Raw genomic sequence first — 20,961 nt, 5'->3', positions numbered from 1 at the left:
GATAAATATGCATTCAATTGCATATTTATCACCGCAGCTCTTTCGGATTGTCCAGCGCTTTCCACGGACAGCCCGAGGATGTGTAGATTGGGTACGTTGTTCATGCTCTACCCCGTTCCGAGACAGGATTTCGGCGGCGCCTCCCTGTTGTTCTCCGGATGCACATTCTCTCGGCATTTTTCCGAGACGTGTATTTGGAGAACAGCGGGGAGGTGCTGCCGAAATTTTGTCTCGGAATGGGGTAGAGCATGGACCGTACTCAATCTACACATTCTCGGGTGGGATTAGGACCCATCTTTACCTATTAGAGATGTAGGTGGATTACTCGTCAACCTTGTAAAAAATAAAATATTGATGTGGGTAATTTAAATGAATCATTAATTTTGTTGTGTGGGTTCCAATAAAGCAGAGATGGCAGATAATCAGTGGATGTATGGTGGGTTTTTCCGTCGGAATCAAGTAACAACAGAGTGGGTCGAGAAAACTGATGTGTTTTTGAAAGAGATATTCCGTAGTCCAATGAGGATGGTGCCAGAATGCCCGTGTGCCAGATGTAAGAGACGTATCCGCAGAAATAAGAGTGCAATGACTAAGCACCTTCGCACGCATGGATTTATGCCCAACTTTAATATGCCGATAAACTTTGCCCAGCGGGACCGTGGTAGAGAGGATGTGATACGACAACGCGTCGCTGGTTATGAGGACGATGGGGTTAGAGACATGCTAGATGATGTCTTTGCCGCACAGCCGACACCTCCGTCACATTCAGCGAATGAACCGGAGGAGCCGGAGGAAACCGCAAAGGCCTTCCTGGAAATCTTGGCCGCGTCAAAGAAACCTCTCTATGAGGGTGCCAAGCTGTCTGTGCTGGATGCCATCTCGCAACTGGTGGAAGTGAAGGCTGAGTACGGCTGTAGCCGAGGTTGCTTCGAAGCATTTCTGGGAGTATGGGCTAACAGCCTGCCCGAGGGCCATGAACTGCCGAAAACCCTGTACGGTACAAAGAAAATCATGAAGGCGCTCTCCATGGACTATGAGAAAATACATGTTTGTCCAAAGAATTGCCTTTTGTTTAGGCATGAGTATGCGAATGACAACTACTGTAGGAAGTGCAGTTCCTCTCGGTATATTGAGGTGGTCGATAAGCATGGTCAGAAGCGGCAGCTAAAAATCCCTGTGAAGGTTCTTCGGTATCTTGATTTTATAAAAAGACTGCAGCGCCTTTTCATCACCGAGGAGTCTGCCAAAATGATGAAGTGGCACAAGGAAGGGAAAAGGTACAATCCAAAAAAAATTGTACATACATCAGAAGGTGAAGCATGGAAGTCATTCGATATAAAGTACCCGGAGGAAGCAGCCGAGGCTGGGAATGTCAGAATTGCTATAACGGGTGATGGGTTCAATCCATATGGTATGTCGTCTAATCCATACAGCTGCTGGCCCATATTTGTTATTCCGCTCAATCTCCCTCCCGGCGCCATAATGCAACGCAAGACCATGTTCCTGTCGCTTATAATTCCGGGGCCTGAATATCCAGGGAAGAATTTGAGTGTGTTTATGCAGCCGTTGGTGGATGATTTGCACCATTCTTGGTACTTCCCGAGGTTGACATACGACCGACATCTGCAGAAAAATTTCTTGATGAAAGTTTGGCTACAGTATTGCATGCATGACTTTCCCGGCTATGCCCTGTTCTACGGATGGTGTACAAGTGGAAAGATGCCTTGCCCAGTGTGCATGCAGGCCTTGATTTTCATTTGGCTGAAGAAGGGTGGCAAGTATGTTGCCTTTGACCAGCATCGACAATTCCTCCCTCCAGACCATCCTGATAGGGAAGACAAGAAGAACTTCACAAAAGGCAAAGTTGTCCATGAAGTAAACGAGATTCCAACGTTTTCTGGTGCGGATGTGCTTGCTCAGCTCAAAGCTCTTAAGCCTGTCGGTGAAGGGAAAGGCAAAGGCAAAGGCAAAGGCAAAGGCATCGGTAAAGGGAAAAATGTTTTGAAGGATATGGTGAGACGCACAACTGGACTCACATTACCCCCTTCACGCAGCTTCCCTATTTTAAGGACCTCAAACTTCCATACAACATCGATGTGATGCACACCGAAAAGAATGTCGCAGAGTCCCTTTTTAACACGATCCTCAACATTCCTGATAAGACAAAGGATAATGTTAATGCTAGAGTCGATCAACAGAATATTTGTGATAGACCACGTCTTCACATGCAACCTCCCACAGGCAGTCGAAAATCTTGGTTCAAGCCAGATGCTGACTTCGTACTTACAAAGGATCATAAGATGGAGGCATTCAAGTGGCTGAAACACGTCGTGAAGTTCACTGATGGTTATGCGTCGAATATAAGTAAGGGGGTCAATCTTTCAACGGGCAGAGTGACCGGGCTCAAGAGTCATGACTATCATGTATGGATTGAGCGGATTATGCCGGTGATGGTTCAGGGCTATGTTCCCGAGCGTGTCTGGCGTGTGCTTGTGGAGTTAAGCCATTTCTTCCGAACGCTTTGTGCTAAAGAAGTATGTCCTGAGAAGATAAAAGAAATGCATAAGAAGGCGCCGGAGTTGATATGCAAGCTAGAGAAGATCTTCCCGCCAGGCTTCTTTACTCCGATGACACATCTCATTTTGCACCTTGCGAACGAGGTATTGTTGGGGGGCCCTGTGCAGTATCGTTGGCAGTACGGCCCTGAGACAGAACAAGCATCTGAGATAGAAATGTGGAAACAAAGCTAAGATTGAAGCTTCCATAGCTGAGGCAGTTATCCTAGAGGAGGTGGCAGACCTTAGGACAGCCTACTATCCGGACCATGTTCCCACGTTGCACAATAAGGTGTCTCGATACAATACAGAAGAACCCAAGTATAAACCCAAGTTGCCTCTATTCACCGGGCAAGGTGGCAGGGCTGGATGCTCGACATCTTATGTCATGCCACGAGATGAGTGGGAGGATGTCATGTTCTATATCTTGCACAACATCAAGGAAGTTGAGGATGAGTGGATGAGGTAATACCTTTGCACCATTCTTTTAGTCAATTCATTATGTTCACTTTGCCTAGTTCTTATACCGCTTTTCTTATTGTAGTTGATTCGTTGAGGAAGAGTGGACGGGGATGCTGCCTCCTACTGAAGCGGAGGCACTTGCTCTTCTCCGAAAGGGTGCTGATGGAAGGAAAAATTTCATTGCGTGGTTCATGGAGAAAGTAATTTTTCACACTTCCCTATTACCCATTTCACACTTCCAATTAAACTCATGCACCCTATAATTTCAATTAAACTTGTAGGGAAATGATCCGAACGAATCAATGGATGAAGAATTGAGATGGGTTTCCATTGGTTTTGACCCTACCGTCATGACATGCCAAAAGTATGATGTGAATGGGTATCGCTTCCATACAAAGGAGCACCAGAACAGTCGGCCTGATCCCAAAACCATAAATATCGGAGTCTTCACCGAAGGAGATAATAATGTAGATTACTACGGAAGGGTAGGAAAAATATACGAGCTTACATTCAAATGTGGTCGTAAACACCTAAGTCTAACTGTGTTCAAATGCCGATGGTTCGACCCCAAAAAGGGTCTGAGACATACGCCTTCTGTTGGTTTAGTTGAAGTTAAACCATCAACCGTCTATGCCGGAGCTGATCTCTTTATCGCCGCTACCCAGGCCACACAAGTATATTATCTGCCTTACCCATGCCAGAAAGAGTACCTAAAGGGTTGGGAAGTTGTGTTCAAGGTGTCGCCACATGGTAAGCTACCGGACCCGAACGATGATGATTACTACAACATAAACCCCATGACATACGAGGGAGTGTTTTTTCAAGAGGAACATGATGACGTGGTCCGAAACAAGGAGGATGATGACTTGGGTTATGTTGACCTGGACCCAAACGACGACGGCTGCCGGATTGATGGTGAGGCAATTGTGAATCAAAGAGACATAATTATGCTTGAAAAGTTAAATGAAGACGCTGACGCTGACGATGAGGAAGAGCCTCCACCTCCGTCAGAAAATGAAGAAGATATGCGGGATAGTGATGATGAGACCAGTCGACAAATAGATTACAATAGTGATGATTCATATGGATTCTAGAAAATGTATGTTCTTTTAATAATGTTCTCTTCCGTTATTAATGTCTTTCCTGTATGCTTGTTTTTTTATATCCTTACTAATTGTTTATTCTCTTCTCAATGCAGGTTTGCTAATCATGGGCAAGTCTAGCGGTGCCAGTTTCCTCAGTAAAATCAAAGGAGGACTTACTTGGAGTGGACGAGCCCACAAGGTTCCCTCCCGACTACGCGAGGATGGCACCTCACAGGGAGGTGGAGGGGTCGGGGGAGGAGACCCTAGAGGAGGAGGGGGTGGGGGGAGAGCCCCTAGAGGACGAGGAGGTGGGGGGAGAGGCAACCGGGCCAAAAAACTCCGGGCCGTGTCCGAAATAGGAGGGTCTTCTTCGATGCCCTCCTATGCTGATGCAGCTTCTGAGTCTGAGGAGGAGGAATATATTCCTGATGCCGAGGAGGAGGAGGCCGAGGAGGAGGAGGCCGAGGAGGAGGAGGCCGAGGAGGAGGAGGCCGAGGAGGGCGAGGAGGGTGGAGGGGAGGTTGACCCCGAGTTGTGGGGTGACTTGCCACCGGGTGCTCCGCAGGGGTGGCTGCGTGGTAATGCCGGAGTACCTACACCACCTTCTATCGAGGCGCACAAGTGGCTCATTGAACCTGCGGGGACAAAGTAAGTGCATCTCAATCATACTTTCAACACATGACAACATTTTTTTATTGTACACATGGCAACCCTTTGATTCTTTTGCAGTAACTGGATCCTTCACGGAAAGGGCCGTAAACTGAACGGCCTTCCCACTGTCCTGTTGAAGCAGTTTTGGCCTGGCCTATTCTGCCCGCGGTCAGACAGGGACCCACAGCTGCGTGTTTTGGCCACAAGCTGGGCCCACTACGAGGCTTGCTGCAACGCGGAGTACGGGACGGCCGCTAAGGCCGTGATCACCAAATTTTGGGTAAGTTCCATTTTGAATCACTTGTCTTTAGTTTCGTTCATAGTTTATCATTGAATCACTCAACTCATGCCTTGTTTGCTTCTGGTTTATGCATGATTGCAGCAACTCTATAGAGTTCTTGACGAGCACAAGGCCAGAGCCGACGTGGTCTTACTTGCGTCTGCAAAGAAGAAAGCTCGTCAGTTGCAGTACGAGGTGCGTTGGGTTGCCGTCTCACAGTACTACCACGTCTACCTACAACAAAAGATGACCAAAACTCAAGCACAGAGGGACAAAATTACCATGAGCAGGGAGCAGTTCATGATGGTAACTATTACTGACTTTTCATTGTTTCAAGGAGTCAACTATATGTTTCATGCTCACATGTCATGCTTCCAAAATTTGCATAGGTTGTTCCTCGTTGGTGCTATGGAAGGCATGACGGATGGGCGTGTTTGGTGGATAGGTGGGTCAGTGACGATCCAGAGTTTGTTGCCAAGAGCATCAAGGCCCGGGCTAACCGTGGAAAAGACGGGACACACGGCCAAGGAAACAGGAACCACTAGGGCTTCAAGGCCATGAAGGTATATCTATATGAAAGATGCATTTTGGTTCTTCTTTACCATCATGTTCTTATGTATGGCTAACTTATGTTTGACGTTGCAGGAGGACAAGTTGCAGAGGCCGCTCTCAGACATGGAGTCGTGGAAGCTGGCCCGCGAGCGGAGTGATCGCAAGGAGGGCGAGAGCCAGTACTACGGCAACACCGAGCAACACCTGGAGTCTTACACTCAGAACTATCAGAAGTTGCATCCAGATGTTCCCGTTCCTGAGGTCGCCCAGTCTCAGATCGACGACACGGCGGTGGTGGCCATCCAGGGTAAGTCCCATGGCCGGTATCCGTGTTTCGATGGCTTGATCACTCCGTCGATCTCCTACACACGGCTTCGAGCTACCAACCCGAGCCCGTTAGAGAGTACGGGGCGTTCGCAGCCTCCCTTAGTCCGCCAACATGCTGTAAGTACTTCCCCTTATCTTCTTTGTCTCTATCTTTCTTAGTTTATTTTCATCACTGCCCACTTAGAAACAACCTCAATTTTGTAGGCATATCAGGCCTTTCTCGAGCATAGGCATATTGAGGTGAGGGAGTACTTGCAATGAGTGAAGGCAAACGATGATTACAGCCGTCAAGCAATGGCGGTTAGTTTTGCCCTCTTAAACCAAGCTCAAATTTGCACTTTCATTCCTTCTGACTTTGTTGATCACGGCTTGTTTCTAAGTGGACTTGTTTAACTAACATCCAGGCTATCTTGGCGTCTTGGACTAACCGCACGGAGCCACCACAAGTTGGACCCCCACCACCACCTGCGGGAGACGCCCCACACCTTCCCACGTTCGAGGAATGGCTGGCACTAGGCGGTGATACTCCGGTTAGTAAATTTGCCTAACTAATGACAAACTAGTTCTCGTTCATTCAACACTATCATGTCATATTTACCATTAGAAACTTCTTTCAAACATGTAGGGGACCGGTGGCTCGACTCCTGCTCCGTCGACCCCAGTCACTCCGACCTGGCAGAGTGATGGTGGTCGCGGTGGCGGTTTTGGCGGAGGAGGACTTGGCGGTGGCGGTTTTGGCGGAGGTGGACTTGGCGGTGGCGGTTTTGGCGGAGGTGGACTTGGTGGTGGTTTTGGCGGAGGTGGACTCGGTGGTGGTGGTGGTTTTGGCGGAGGTGGACTCGGTGGTGCTTGATGTCGATGGTGTATGCGGCCGTTATGCCATGTCTTTCATGTTTCAACTTTTATGATGTTTCATGTCTTGCACTATTCTTATGTTCGTGGACTTTCGCCGGTGATGATCTTTAGATGATGAACTTGACTATGTTTAAATGATGTTGATGAACTGTCATATTTCATATTATTCTGTTTTGAAATGTTGTCAAATGAATTGGAAAAGAGAAAACAGGAAAAATAAAAAAAATAAAAACAAAACTATGCCTACGGCAAAGCCGTCGGCATAGATACGCCCAGGGCCACCAGGAGGCGACACGTGGCAGGGCTATGCCTACGGCAAAGCCGTCGGCATAGATATAAATCTATGCCGACGGCTATGCTGCCCTGCCGCCAGGTTAAACCAGGGAGCGACACGTGGCGAAGATATGCCTACGGCAAAGCCGTCGGCATAGATTTATATATCTATGCCGACGGCTTTGCCGTAGGCATATCTTCGCCACGTGTCGCCCCCTGAACCGCCAACAGTTTTGACGGCGCAGTCCGTTGCCGTCAGACGGAAAACTACGCCGACGGCTAATCTATGCCGACGGCTGCGCCAGGGCCGTCGGCATAGCCACCTATGCCGACGGCATTATTGTGCCGACGGTCTGACAGGAGTACGCTGACGTGATCTACACTGACGGGGATATGCCGACGGCTATGGGGCCTATGCCGACGGCCCCTGGCCGTAGGCATAGACCGCGAGTCCGGTAGTGCACCCAGCCAACTAGTTCTGGAAGCCTTGTCCATGTAACAACATCGGAGACCTACCAGAAATCAAATCCCAAATGGACGCTCATCAAAAAACAAGATGGCCATAACTTAATCAATCAATGATTTGGGAACTTTGATCATCTAGATCCTTGAATAACCAACTAAGACTCATCGAACAAAAAAAGGTGATCCAGCAAAATTGATCACCTAGATCCTGCAGCAAGCAACTAGGACTCATCGAACAAAAAAAAGGTGATCCAGCCGCTGTATGTCCTGGCACGGAACATGTTCGAACAAAAGGAAAAGAAAAACAGCTGGGACTCTCCAACTACAATGACATAATCCGAATGCTGACACTTTTCCTAACAGGATCTATCGGCAAGGCGCCCGGAAGGTAGGATCCACCTCTTCTGCAGGTAGAACTATAATCTTGATTGGAATTGTACCTACCAAAAAAGTTAAGACTCGTTTCTCTTTCAGTTCGAGTATCAGTAAACATGCTATTTATCACTGGTTTCAGAACAATAGAACGTTGGCAATTGTCACAAGCAAACATCCTGACTTGATTAGTAGCTAAAGGCATGTCTAGCTGCATCATGTTGCAGATATCAAAATGAAGCAACAGTGAAATTTAGTTAAACTATCACAGATTCTTTCCAATCAAGTAGTTATTATGGATTATTTTTAAAAAAATGTGAATCAACAGCGAGTACCAGGTGTCCATTTTTTTTCTCGAACACGCACAAAATATAAAATCAAGCAGTTATTATCGATTTAAGACCATAAACAACACCAGCAGAGACAATAATACTGAATGAAAGAAATATAGCTAAGCCTAATTAAGCTTCCAAATGTACATTCTGAGCTACCTAGCTGATTCAAACTGAATGAAAGAAATATAGGTGGTTTTTCATGTAGTCGACTTCCAAGTTCCAACTGTTGTGCATCACATCAGTCAAAAAAATGGGACTGCAGCTATGCACAAACACAGTTAACGATATGTCAATATCACTTAGTTCAGTTATTCTACAAAAAATGCCAATTTTGCTAATCATTGTTCATTTTCTCAAACATAGGTGATGATTGTTTTATTGTATGGATATCCTCATATTCATATGATAGGACCTGCCAGGTTTGAGAATATAAATTAAATTAGATACCACTATAATATATTTTCTGGATCATAATCATTACATTAAAAACCACCACGCAAGCATGAGAACATAACACTGCAGGTCATGAAGCAGCAAAATAAACAAATGGCATGACATTACTTAAAATTGTCGGCTTAACACAAAATGAAGTGAACACAATTTCATCAGCCACTTATCGAAACACAGCTTGGTTTTGTTCTAACCGCAACTTAAGACAAGGTATTACCTGCAGCAGTGTAGACACCTTCGAACGCATGATACTGAAAAAACGTATTAGTTTTGAAAAGCTTCTTGAACTTCAACGACTCAAGATGGATCACGACGAGGCCGGTAATTGTCCACAGCAACAACAAATTATTGTCTTCTGCAAACCCTAATATTGCAGTGGCCCCTGCAAAGGTCCCTTTCAGCTCTGGTTTCATGGAAAGTATCTCCTCCAGATCAATAGTCCTTCCTAGCACCCATGGAGCAACACCATCACAATTGGACTTCCTCTTCCATAACTGGGTCATGCAGCTTGTGACTGACCGCCCGAGGAGACCAAGCCCACCGCCCTCTGCCCCCACAAGCTTCAAGCAGTTGACCTCCTCTGGCAGCCGTATCACAGCTAGCCTCTGCTTCTCCAAATCAAACTCGAGAATCCCATTGAAATTCCCATCAAGCAGCCAGTGAAGGGAATCTCCAGCCAGCACAGCTTCATCCGCAAAAACGAGAGTGGGAACACTGATTGCATCAGCCTGGACTGCCCGGTATGGAAGGGGTGTTGAGATGGGATCTCCCCATAAGCCGGCCTTAGACGAGTAAACACAGGCGAGCGCTCGTCTATGCTGATGGTCATCGCCGTATGCAATTACCGCGACCACCTGGAAGTGTTGGACGTCTCCCGCAGCGCGAAACACCGCCCCGTTGATCCGAGCCTTCCCCGGACATGCCGCAACCGCAGGGGGGATGGCGATGTAGTGCTGGTCGGCGGTGATGGGGTCCCACACCAGGATCTGAAGACGCGCAGGAATGTAGATGAGCACGAGGCCATGGCGGCATCCAAGAGGTACAAAGCGGTCGTCGTCGTCGTCGTCGCGCTGCAAGGAGAAGCGGCCGGGAGGGACACGGTTGGGGGGCTCCAGAGTAGGTGAGAAGGAGAGGTCCCTGTCGAAGAACCCGAGGAGAGGAGGGTTGCGGCGGTGGCGGAGGCGGAAGCGGCGGGAGAATCCGGTGTCGGAGACGAGGCGGCGCCAGCGCTTGCAGACGAGGGAGGCGCGCGGGAGGGAGGAGGGATGCGGGGGGAAGCGTAGGAGGATCTCGCAGAGCAGGTCGTCGTCGTCCAGCGGGGACGCCGCCGGCGAGCGGCGGAGGCGGGCCGTCATCTCGCCCTTCTCACTCACTGATGCGGCGGCGGAGGGTGGAGTGGAAGTGAAGTACAGGTGCAGACCGTAGCGTGAGGGATCGAGAGCCCAAACAGTAAGGGTTTAGGTGTCGTGGGCTGGACGATTCAAAGCCCACGCTGGGTGCTAAATAGAAATGATGCTGAAACTGCTGTGATTCTAGCATCTCTCAACAACGACAAAAGTAAGTTATTTGTTATTTACAGATTATAGCTTTTTTTATGAAAGCTAATGTACAGGCAGCCCAGAAAATAGTTTCAGCGTTGGAATTATATTGCAGAGCATCAGGGCAAAAAATAAATTTAGACAAGTCCTCAGTTTATTTAAGCAAGGGGTGTCCAATCCAGTACTTGCTTAACTTGTTCACTCCACTTATTTAAGCAGGCCCGGACCGTCTCCACGCTGATAATATTACGCCTTCCAAAACAAGTACTTTCCTGATTTGTTGGACGTGAAAATCACGACCGAGTATTGCTCCCATGATACGAAAATCACGACAGACCGTTTCTGCCACGATCCAACTTGGCTGTGTGCGTGATGCGCTGAAACGGCTGACATGGCACTTTGTCTGCATCGCGAAAAGCGCTACCATGGCAACAAATTCCACTGGCATGACAGGAATTGCTGCTACCGTTGGGTCGATGCCATGGTCGAGAACACGAGTTCAGCGAAAGTGCACACATGACAGCGATGGAGAGCAGCGGCAAGAAGCTACGGCCGAAGGGGAGGAAAGGAAGTAAGGAGAGGGGAAGCTCTGGGACACGGTCGTTCATCCTGGGGCTGCTGGTGGCCGTGACAACGAGGAACGGCGACGGCGCTGATCGTGTTTTCTCGGTCCGCTCGAACGAACCAGTTAAAGACCGGACCAGACTAAGATTTTTTCGGGCCGAATTTGGCAGACTGGACCGACCATTTTCTGTAGCGGGCCAAGACCAAACGGGCCACGAACGGGCCAGAAAGACCGCTTGCTACGTCCAGCCTGACATAAGTATATCACGGCTGATTCGAGGCGCAGATCTACGCCGACGAATCAAAGACAATGACACCGGCGTCCGATATTGGCCGGGCTCCCAACAGTCGGTGGAGCTCATGGCGAGGGCGTGGCGGTAGAACTCTATGGTTGCAAAACGAAGCTCAACTTCCCCCCTCTGCACACGCGCAACACCCCGCCGCTCATCCAAATCAACCCCCAAGTGGTCTCCGGCCGCCAGGTACGAGAACCTGGAGGAGTTCGAACAGCTCGAGGCAGCACGTAACCAGGTAGAGATTCGGCAAAAGAAGAAAAAAAAAAGACAAATCGGACGTCAAAACCTCTCCCTGCTGATACAACACAGAAGATAATAAAATGCAAGCAAGATCAGTTGATAGTTTAAGCTCATGACAACATGCTTGTCTCACAAGGCAAATTAAATCGAAGCAGGCCAATGCGCCTTCATGCCAGTCGCCGAATGTCTACTGAAATTAGCAAATCAAGCGATTAATTCCTACAGGTTCACTTCAGAGCTGAAGACTGCATGCTACATAGAGGCTCAATCTCGGCGTCGAGCATACAGATGGAAGAAACTACACTTGACAAGCAACTTCTGCATCTCAGCCAACAAAATGTAACTGTAGATCCTGCGGAGCAAGCAATATCATCAGTCAAACAAAATGTACTACTGAATCAGGAAAAGCTATCGGGGTTGCTCTCATAATTTTCTATGACTAGAAATAGAAAAACATTAGCTTCAGAATTATGGAAATCGTGTCAAAAAACCACAAAAGTTGAACCCTCCGCATTATTAGACAGAACAAACAACTGAAACAGAGAACAGGTAATTGGTAGTGCAGTTAGCACACCTTCAACTTATAATATTATGAGGCCTCCTTTGGTTTGGAGGAATTTTGTTGGAATGCTATAGGATAGGATTTCTGTAGGAAAAATTCCTTTAGAGTCCTTTTGGTTTGTAGGAATAGAATCCTATTACTATGGAGGAATTCTTCCTATCCTCCACATTTCATAGGAAAACAAACATTAGCCTAGACTCAATGGAAAAAATCTAATGATGTGAACCAAAGGATATCTCTCTTCCTATTCCTACGCATAGGATTTGAGGTACATGAAATCTCATTTCGTACAAGTTTTCTATTCCTGTGATATTCGTATCCAATGAACCAAAGGGTCAGGCGTCTTCTTACTATAGCAGAAACTTCTTTCGGTCCAAATTAAAATGACTTTTATTTTACTCTCTACAGTATAGGGTGGATGGATGAAGTGGCGCCAAGCTTCTGGCATTCTCTGTGACAAGAGAGTGCCACAAAAGCTAAAAGGCAAGTTCTACAGGGCGGCGGTTCAACCCGCAATGTTGTATGGCGCGGAGTGTTGGCCGACTAAAAGGCGACATGTTCAACAGTTAGGTGTGGCGGAGATGCGTATGTTGAGATGGATGTGTGGCCACACGAGGAAGGATCGAGTCCGCAATGATGATATACGAGATAGAGTTGGGGTAGCACCAATTGAGGAGAAGCTTGTCCAACATCGTTTGAGATGGTTTGGGCATATTCAGCGCAGGCCTCCAGAAGCTCCAGTGCATAGCGGACGGCTAAAGCGTGCGGAGAATGTCAAGAGAGGGCGGGGTCGACCGATTTTGACATGGGAGGAGTCCGTTAAGAGAGACCTGAAGGATTGGAGTATCAACAAAGAGTTAGCTATGGACAGGGGTGCGTGGAAGCTTGCTATCCATGTGCCAGAGCCATGAGTTGGTTGCGAGATCTTATGGGTTTCACCTCTAGCCTACCCCAACTTGTTTGGGACTAAAGGCTTTGTTGTTGTTGTTGTTGTTGTTATTTTACTCTCTACAGTATCAAGCAATACTTTCACCACTATTTTAATGGTAACATGCTAGTAAAAATAAAAAATGGCATTATTGATAAAAAACCAGTTTTTATAGTGAATCTAGTCATTTTATTTTGATCTTGTGTTTTGTATGAAGTATTAAACATCAAGAGTGGACAAAACTGAAAAAAAAATACTCCACACAAAGCATACTACCTATAGTTTGGAGCTGTCAAATTATAATAGTGGCTAATAGCCAATTACATATTTACGCAAGTATGGCAGACACCAAATGACATGCTGGGAAAATGTTTAACAAAACAACCTAAAACTAGAATAGTCATCCATAAAACTCTTCTATAAGCAGCATTATAAGATTTAAAGAAGGTATACTCTTCAAATATTGTGACAATTGTAGTTCAGTAGGTATCACAATGATCCAAAATAAGCAGCAACATGAAATGGCAATTCTATAAGTCCATATAAAAAAAGAAATATGAAACCAAATGCTCAGGTAGTGTTAGTTATAAATCACTTGTGTAGACAGGACAACATTCAAATCAAACTAGGACATGATAGAACCATGGGCACATAAAACAGAAGTTAAAGGTAATGCAGCAACAAGTAAAAGTAAAGCAGAAATATATCGCAGAAGCACAGCAGAGGGTTGGTAGTTCATTTGCTACTACCTGCATGAAATCACTCTAATCTCTGGGCAAGCACAAATATATGCATAAACAGGGAAGGAGTAACGGTCCTACATCACCAATGACCTCCAGGCCACAAGTGGAGAGACTACCACTGCGCCAGGCCCGACCTTCAGCACAACTAGCAGGAACTTGGGGAGTACGGAGAAAAGATTCAAGATTTAGCCTAGCATCAAAGCATGATAGGAGGTGGGCTATAGCTAACCAAAGAATTGTTGAGAAAATCTGAAGAGTCCTCTCTTGCAATTTGGTACTTGAGAAATGACAACAAAAGGCAAAGCAGTACATTTTGTAAGAACAGTTCACATACCACAACATACATGCAGAAGATATGCTTACCTGCTCAACCGGTACATCACATAGCATATATAACTGGACAATCATCTTATGTCTTGTGCAAAAGATCAGCTCCACCATGTCCACCAGCAATGTCTGTTTCTGCAAGCATAAGAAGTAAAATAACCAATGAAAAGCCAAATAGATACAAGAGGCATCAAGAAGATGTTTAGATGAACTCACAGCTGTAGTTCAAATAAAAAAAGGAATCAATTTCGAAACAACATTAGGAACATATTAAAAAAAATACCCACTGTCAAAGTTAATGAATATTAAAAAACAGTATAAACTGATTACTATCACAAAAATGAAGATGCACACTCAGACCATTAGCTGGTCAGAACTCAGAAGAGACATAACTTTTAAGCTCAGTTCATGCCATATTGGAAAATATAGATCAAGGTTATTAATATTTAGATTGTATTCAAATAAATTTAGCCTGAAAAAGATCACATAATAAATTCTAGCAACAAAAGTGATATAGACTATTCAGATTTAGATTATCTTCAAACAAATTTAGCCCGAAAAAAGAAATGAACTCGATGTATTGGTTTTCCCTAGTACAAACGGACTTGCTACTCCCTCTCCTAATGTGGTAAAAGGAACAATTATCTAGTAAATTTCATGAAAATTCATCGTTATGGATTTAAGATTACTAGTGAGATAAGTATAGATACCAAGGTTTACGAGTTGACAAGTCGTTCTGAGGTTGAGACTCATACACTAAGCGTGACTAATTGACACTAGTCGACACTGAAGTTGCCACTCAAAGACTAGTCGGCACTGAAGTGTAGTCAGCCCTGGAGTTGAGACTCATAGACCAGTCTTGACTAGTCCTTGAACTCATAATCCATGATAGATACTAATATTGAATGAAAGAAATAGAACTATCTTTTAGCTTCTAACGCACCAGTGAGCTACTTATTTGATATTTCAGTTGGTTCATTCTAGTTTTCATGTAGTTGTCTTCAACTTCAAACTGTTATATTATTTATCTCGAGGAAAAACATGTGGCTACCTGATATTATTTTTGTGATGAGGCACAAACTAGCAAGACGCTAAAGCGAGGCTGTTCACGCCCAATCTTTCACGGGTGCTCGACGAAGCAACAATGAACTATAGTGGTAGCATACACTTCAAATCAAGGAAGATGCAAGAACTGAAGCCAAAACTGGCACCCATATTGATTAGATCAATGTTCACACTAGCAACTCTCAGATACCCTCCCAAGAACTTAACAACTAACAAGTAACGGATTTGATGCGACCCTTCTGCTTTTCAACTCAAAATTCGACTCTTTACATATGGCCAAAGCCTGCACTTGATATAGGCATAAAGCAAACCCCTTGCCAACTTGATCTCGAAGCCTTGTCCACGTAACATCAGACACCTTCTAGAAATCAAAATCCCCAAATGGACTCTCATCTGAAAACAAGCTGGCCATAACCTAACTAATCAATGATCCGGAAACATTGATCATCTAGATCCTTCAATAACCAACTAAAGACTCATGACTCATCGAACAAAAAAAGGTGGTCCGGCAATGTTCATCACCTAGATCCTGCAGCAAGCAACTAGTACTAATCGAATAAAAAAAGGTTGATCCGGCCAGCTGCATGTCCTGGCACACAAAAAAAGCTGTATGTCCTGGCAAGAAACAGGTTCGAACACAAAGAAAAGAAAAACAGCTGGGACTCTCCAACTGCAATGACATAATCAGATGGCACTTCTACCAGGATCTATCGGCAAGGTGCCCAGAAGATAGGATCCACCTCGTCTGCAGGTACAACTATAATCTTCATTGAAATTGTACCTACCAAAAAGGTCAGACTTGTTTCTCTTTCAGTTTGAGTACTAGTAAACACACTGTTAAAAATATTGGCCGATATTTAAGGTAATCGGCCAGTTAATCCTGAATCCGTAGGTCACGGGTGCAATAACACCTTATCCATCGCGTTAACTGGTCAAGCGGATTAATCGGCTGTCAGGCCGATTTATCCCACTGGACCAATTAACTGATTAGAGGGAGAGAGAAATTTGGGCTCCAAAATTTTGGCCCATTCCCTCCTTTACCCCAAAACTGGGTGTTTTAGGTCAGCCCATTCCCTCCCTTCTCACTCTCCCTCCCCTCCCTTAGTAACCCTTGTTTGAGGAGGCTAGGAGCAGCCGCCTCCGCCCCCCTCTCCGAGCAGCCACCGCCGCCCCAAGCATCTGCCGCGCCATCCGGCAGAGGCGCTTGCACTGCTCAAGGATCCAGGTACCGAGCCTATTCCTCCTGCTCGAGCTCGCCGCCCCCCTCACCCCTCCCCTCCCCGAAACCAGCACTTGCAGATCAGCATATAACTATATGCTAATCTGCTTTGTGCTATGCTATATGCTGCTCCTGCTCTGTGCTATAAGCTGCTGCTGCTTATTGCCTCTCCTTTATTGCTGCTGCTGCTGCATTATTGCTATATGTAGCTACGATATATAGATATGGCCTAATTAACCTACCGATAAATGGGTTGCCGATATATTCAGTTAATAGCCCGATTCACCGATTAATCCCTACTCCTCACCCGACCGAGTAGCTACAAATTACTAATATCCTGAACATCGAGTAAACATGCTATTTATCACTGGTTTCAGAACAACAGAACAACCTGACTTGATTAGTAGCTAAGGCATGTATAGCTGCATCATGTTGCAGATATCAAAACACAGCAACAGTGAAATTTAGTTCAGCTATCATTTTTTTTGCCAATCTTGGTGTCCATTGTTTTATTTCTCGAACATGCACCAAAATTTAAAATCAAGTAGTTATTATGGATTTAAGACCATAAACAAGGCCTAACTAAGCTTCCAAATGTACCTATTGAGCTACCTAGTTGGTTCAAGCTGGTTTTTTATGTAGTCAACTTCCAACTATTGTGCATCACATCAGTCAAAAAAATGGGACTGCAGCTGTGCACAAACAGTACCATTAGATAATTCTTGCATCTACCAATAGGCAGGTAACGATAACACTTAGTTAAGTTATTGTACAACAAATTGCTTATCAATGTCTATTTTCTCAAACACAGGTAATGATTGTTTTATTGTATGGATATTCATATGATAGGAACTGCCGGGCTAAAGAACATAAAGTAAATTAGATACCACTAATAGATTATTTCCTGTGTTTTGATTTTCGTTTTGTGTTTTATTTCGCCCCTGACCGAGATGGACGAATTTCGGCCATTTCAAATATTTCGGTAAAATCTCGGACGAAATTGCAGAAACAAAATTTGAATTTTTGGATAAAATTTGACCGAAATACAGATGAATTTCGGCCGAAATTTGAGTAAAATCTGAATCAAACATGGCATAATCCCAGCAGCACAACAATCCTTAATCTAAAGCAGCACAAGTAAATCAGAGCCGCCTGGCCAAATTGCTGAAGAACCAAAACTGCATGCATACTTCAAATAGGAAGATATAAAAGCATCCATAATTAAGATTCAATTCAAGCGGCCGCCCACCATGCTGCTGCCGCTGCTCCATGCTCCTGCCTCCGTTGAACTGGTCAGCTCGCGCTCCACCAGTTCCTTTGCCGCAGCCGCCGAGTACCATGCCTCAATCTTGGAGAAGCAACGCACATGAAGTGGGTGGGGTGGAGGCGAGGAGACGTGGAGGAGGGCAGGAGGATAGTGAGCGCCTTGGCTGAAGAAGCCGCCATCGCGTGAGATGTGCCCTGTGCGCAGCGGCGGCGGCACCAAGAGGATTGAGAGGAAAGGGAGATTCTAGGGTTAGGGCGTGTGGGCTCGTGGTTTTGTCTCCAACAGAAACGCTCTAGAAGCTGGGCCGGGCCACAAAATTCAAATTGGGCCAAAATTATTCGGCCGAAAGGGCCATGTACCGGGCCATGGCGAGATGTACCAAACCAGATTGTTTCTAGATCATAATCATTACATTAAAAGCTACCTCCGTTCACTATTATAAGATGTTCTAATTTTTTCTGAACCGGATGTATATAGACGCCTTTTAGTGTGTCTGTTCACTCATTTCAGTCCGTACGTAGTCCATATTGAAATATCCAAAACATCTTATAATAGTGAACGGAGGGAGTACCACAAGCATCACTGCATCAGGACATAAGTACATGACACTGCAGGTCATGAAGCAGCAAAATAAACAAACGGTACGACACTACTTAAAATTGTCGGCTTAACACAAAATGATGTGAACATAATTTCATCAGCCGCGACGTAAGACATGGTATTACCTGCAGTGTAGACACTTTCGAATGGATAGTACTGAGAAATTATCATGGTTTGGAAAAGCTTCTTGAACTTTAATGACTCAAGATCGACCACGAAGAGACCAATAATTGTCCACAGCAACAACACATTATTGTCTTCAGCAAGCCCTAGTATCGCAATGGTCCCTTTCTCCTCTGGTTTCAGAGGAAGTATATTCTCCAGATCAATAGTCATTCCAAGCACCCATGAAGCAACACCATCACAATTGGTCTTCCTCTTCCATAACTGGGTGTTCGAGTTTGAGTCTGACATCCCGAGGAGACCAAGCCCACCGCCCTCTGCCCGCATAAGCTTCCAGCAGTTGACCTCCTCTGGCAGCCGTATCACAGCTAGCCCCTGCTTCTCCAAATCAAACTCGAGAATGCCATTGAAATTCCCAGCAAGCACCCAGTGAAGGGAATCTCCAGCTAGCACAGCGACATTCGTAGAAATGAGGGTGGCAAAACTGAATACATCTGCCTCGACCGCCTGGTATGGAAAGAGTGTTGAGATGGGATCTCCCCATAAGCCGGTCTTCGACGAGTAAACACAGGCGAGCGCTCGTCTGTGTTGTTGGTCATCATCGTATGCCACTACCAAGACCACCTGGAAGTGTTGGACGTCTCCAGGAGCGCGAAGCACCGCCCCGTTGATCGGGGTCTTCCCCCCACATGCCGCAACCCCCGGGGGAATGGCGAGGCGGTGCTGGTCGGCGGTGACGGGGTACCACACCAGGATCTGGAGGCGCTTCCTAAGGTAGATGAGCACGAGACCATGGCGGCATCCAAGGGACATGAAGTCGCCGTCCCCGTGGTCGAGCTGCAAGGAGAAGCGGCCGGGAGGGATACGGTTGGGGGCCTCCAGAGTAGGTATGAAGGAGATGTTACAGAATATGTCGAAGAACCCGAGGAGAGGAGCGCTGCGGCGGTGGCGGAGGCGGAAGCGGCGGCAGAAGGCGGGGTCGGAGACGAGGCGGCGCCAGCGCTTGCAGACGAGGGAGGCGTGCGGGAGGGAGGAGGGCTGCGGGGGAAGGCGGACAAGAATCTCGGAGAGTAGGTCGTCGTCGTACAGCGGCGCGACAACCGGCAAGCGGGCGTGGCGGCGGCTGCTGGCCGTCATCTCGCCCTCACTCATGATGCGGCGGCGGAGGCTGGAGTGAAAGTGAAGTACTACAGCGCAGACCCTAGAGCGACGATGAAGATATCGATCGAGAGCCCAACACCTAGGGTCAGGGTTAGGTGTCGTGGGCTGGACACATTAAAGCCCACGGTGGGTGCTAAATAAAAATGATACTGAAACTACTGTGATTCTAGGATCTCTCAACACGCGAATCCTATTTGGCGCTGCAGGCGCCCGTTAATGTGTATTTTGCAAACGGGCGCCTGCAGCGCCCCGCACTGGGCCGGCCCGTTACGCTGTACTTTATTTCGCAAAAAATAAGCTCCTCACCGTGACTCGAACCCGCATTAAGGTTAGAAAGTACAACCACCCCGCCACGCAACACGATTTGATAAGATTCAATTCTTTCTTTCATTTATTCTTTCTTTTTCCTTTTTCTTTTTCCTTTTTCTTTTTTCCATTTTTTGTTTTCTGTTTTTTCTTTTCTTCTTCTTCCTAGTTTCTTTCCCTCATCGTTTCGCTTTTTCTTAAATACGTGAACTTTTTCAAAATTGATGATGTACCTTTTCATATTTGATGAACTTTTATTTTCAAAATCTATGAACTTTTTTCTATTTTTCGTGAACTATTTTCGAGAATTGATGATTTTGTTTCAAATTCGATGAACTTTTCTAAATTTGATGAACTTTTTTTCAATATTTATGAACTGTTTTCAAATTGAATGTACATTTTTTTCAAATTGGATGAACTTTTCTTCAAATTTGATGAACTATATTAAAAAAATGATGAACTTTTTACAAATTAGTGAACTTTTTTTCAATTTTTTGATGAACATTTTTCAAAATTTTGTGAAGTATTTTTTAAAATTGATGAACTTCTTTCATCATTGAACTTTTTTTAGGGCAACATTTTTATGCATGTTCATGAACTTTTTCTGAAATTTGCGAAGTTTCATTTTTGTTAAAGAAAATCATATATGAGCGGCTATGAAAGTTTTTCAAGTGTTAGTGCTGCATTTTATCAGTTGCAAAGATATGCCCTAGTGGTTAGCTGAACACATGTAGGTAGTGCAGGTCGCAAGTTCTTCATAACAAAATACGTATAAGTTAGTGTAGTACATAGAAGCGTTAAATACAATTGTTAACATGCGAGCTCTGTTGGTGTAGTGGTTGTTCCTAAGCGGCGCTGAATGCGCTGAGTAGGAGCTCCCCTCTCAACAGCGACAAAAGTAAGTCATTTGTTATTTGCAGATCATAGCTTAGTTTTTATGAAAGCTAATGTACAGGCAGCCCAGAAAATGGTTTCAGCATTGGAATTATTCACTTCGTCTCACACACGTACATCTGTATTTAAATAAATTTAACACAAATAATTTGGGACGGAGGTAATATATTCAAGAGCCTCAAGGCAAAAAAAATAAATTTAGACAAGCCCTCAGTGGATTTCAGTAAGAGGTGTCCAAATGAGTTGAAAGGACAGGTTAAGCGAGTATTGAATCTCTTTGGTGAAGCTCTGGCAGATAAGTATCTGGGTTTGTCAAATGAAGTGGGGAAATAAAAAATAAAGTGTGTTTTTGATTTGTTTGCATGTTGTTTATCTCTTAAAATGCTCTAGGGGGATACAATTCCAGTTTAAAGGAATAAACCGGACCTTTCCTATCCTTTCAAGGCTATAGTGGAGTATATTTTTT

The 20,961-nt window shown here is 45.5% G+C and overlaps 2 protein-coding genes across 2 annotated transcripts; both read right to left on the bottom strand.

Moving 5' to 3' along the window:
• Window positions 1-8,845: 8,845 nt before the first annotated feature.
• On the bottom strand, window positions 8,846-10,017 carry LOC123133605 (uncharacterized). Its single transcript, XM_044553061.1, has one exon. The coding sequence runs from the start codon at window positions 10,015-10,017 to the stop codon at window positions 8,863-8,865; it is 1,155 nt and encodes a 384-aa protein (XP_044408996.1). The 3' UTR covers window positions 8,846-8,862.
• A 1,339-nt stretch (window positions 10,018-11,356) lies between these two features.
• LOC123133604 (uncharacterized) lies at window positions 11,357-19,308 on the bottom strand. Its single transcript, XM_044553060.1, has 3 exons — window positions 18,137-19,308; window positions 13,897-13,995; window positions 11,357-11,652 (listed from the first exon to the last, which is right to left on the bottom strand). Exons 1-2 carry the CDS (start codon window positions 19,284-19,286, stop codon window positions 13,943-13,945), a joined length of 1,203 nt encoding a protein of 400 aa, XP_044408995.1. The 5' UTR covers window positions 19,287-19,308; the 3' UTR covers window positions 11,357-11,652; window positions 13,897-13,942.
• Window positions 19,309-20,961: the final 1,653 nt, after the last annotated feature.

The sequence above is a fragment of the Triticum aestivum genome, chromosome 6B (genome assembly GCF_018294505.1).
Source record: "Triticum aestivum cultivar Chinese Spring chromosome 6B, IWGSC CS RefSeq v2.1, whole genome shotgun sequence".
Taxonomy (NCBI): Eukaryota; Viridiplantae; Streptophyta; class Magnoliopsida; order Poales; family Poaceae; genus Triticum; species Triticum aestivum.
Note: the sequence above shows the minus strand (reverse complement) of the source record. Positions and strands in the feature narration are given on the sequence as shown.

Coding starts and splice junctions, on each gene's coding strand:
- LOC123133605 (XM_044553061.1), bottom strand. CDS start 10,017: ATGACGGCCCGCCTCCGCCGCTCGCCGGCGGCGTCCCCGCTGGACGAC.
- LOC123133604 (XM_044553060.1), bottom strand. CDS start 19,286: ATGAGTGAGGGCGAGATGACGGCCAGCAGCCGCCGCCACGCCCGCTTG. Junction 13,996..18,136: donor CGAAAGTGTCTACACTGCAG/GTAATACCATGT, acceptor TTATGCTTGCAG/AAACAGACATTGCTGGTGGA.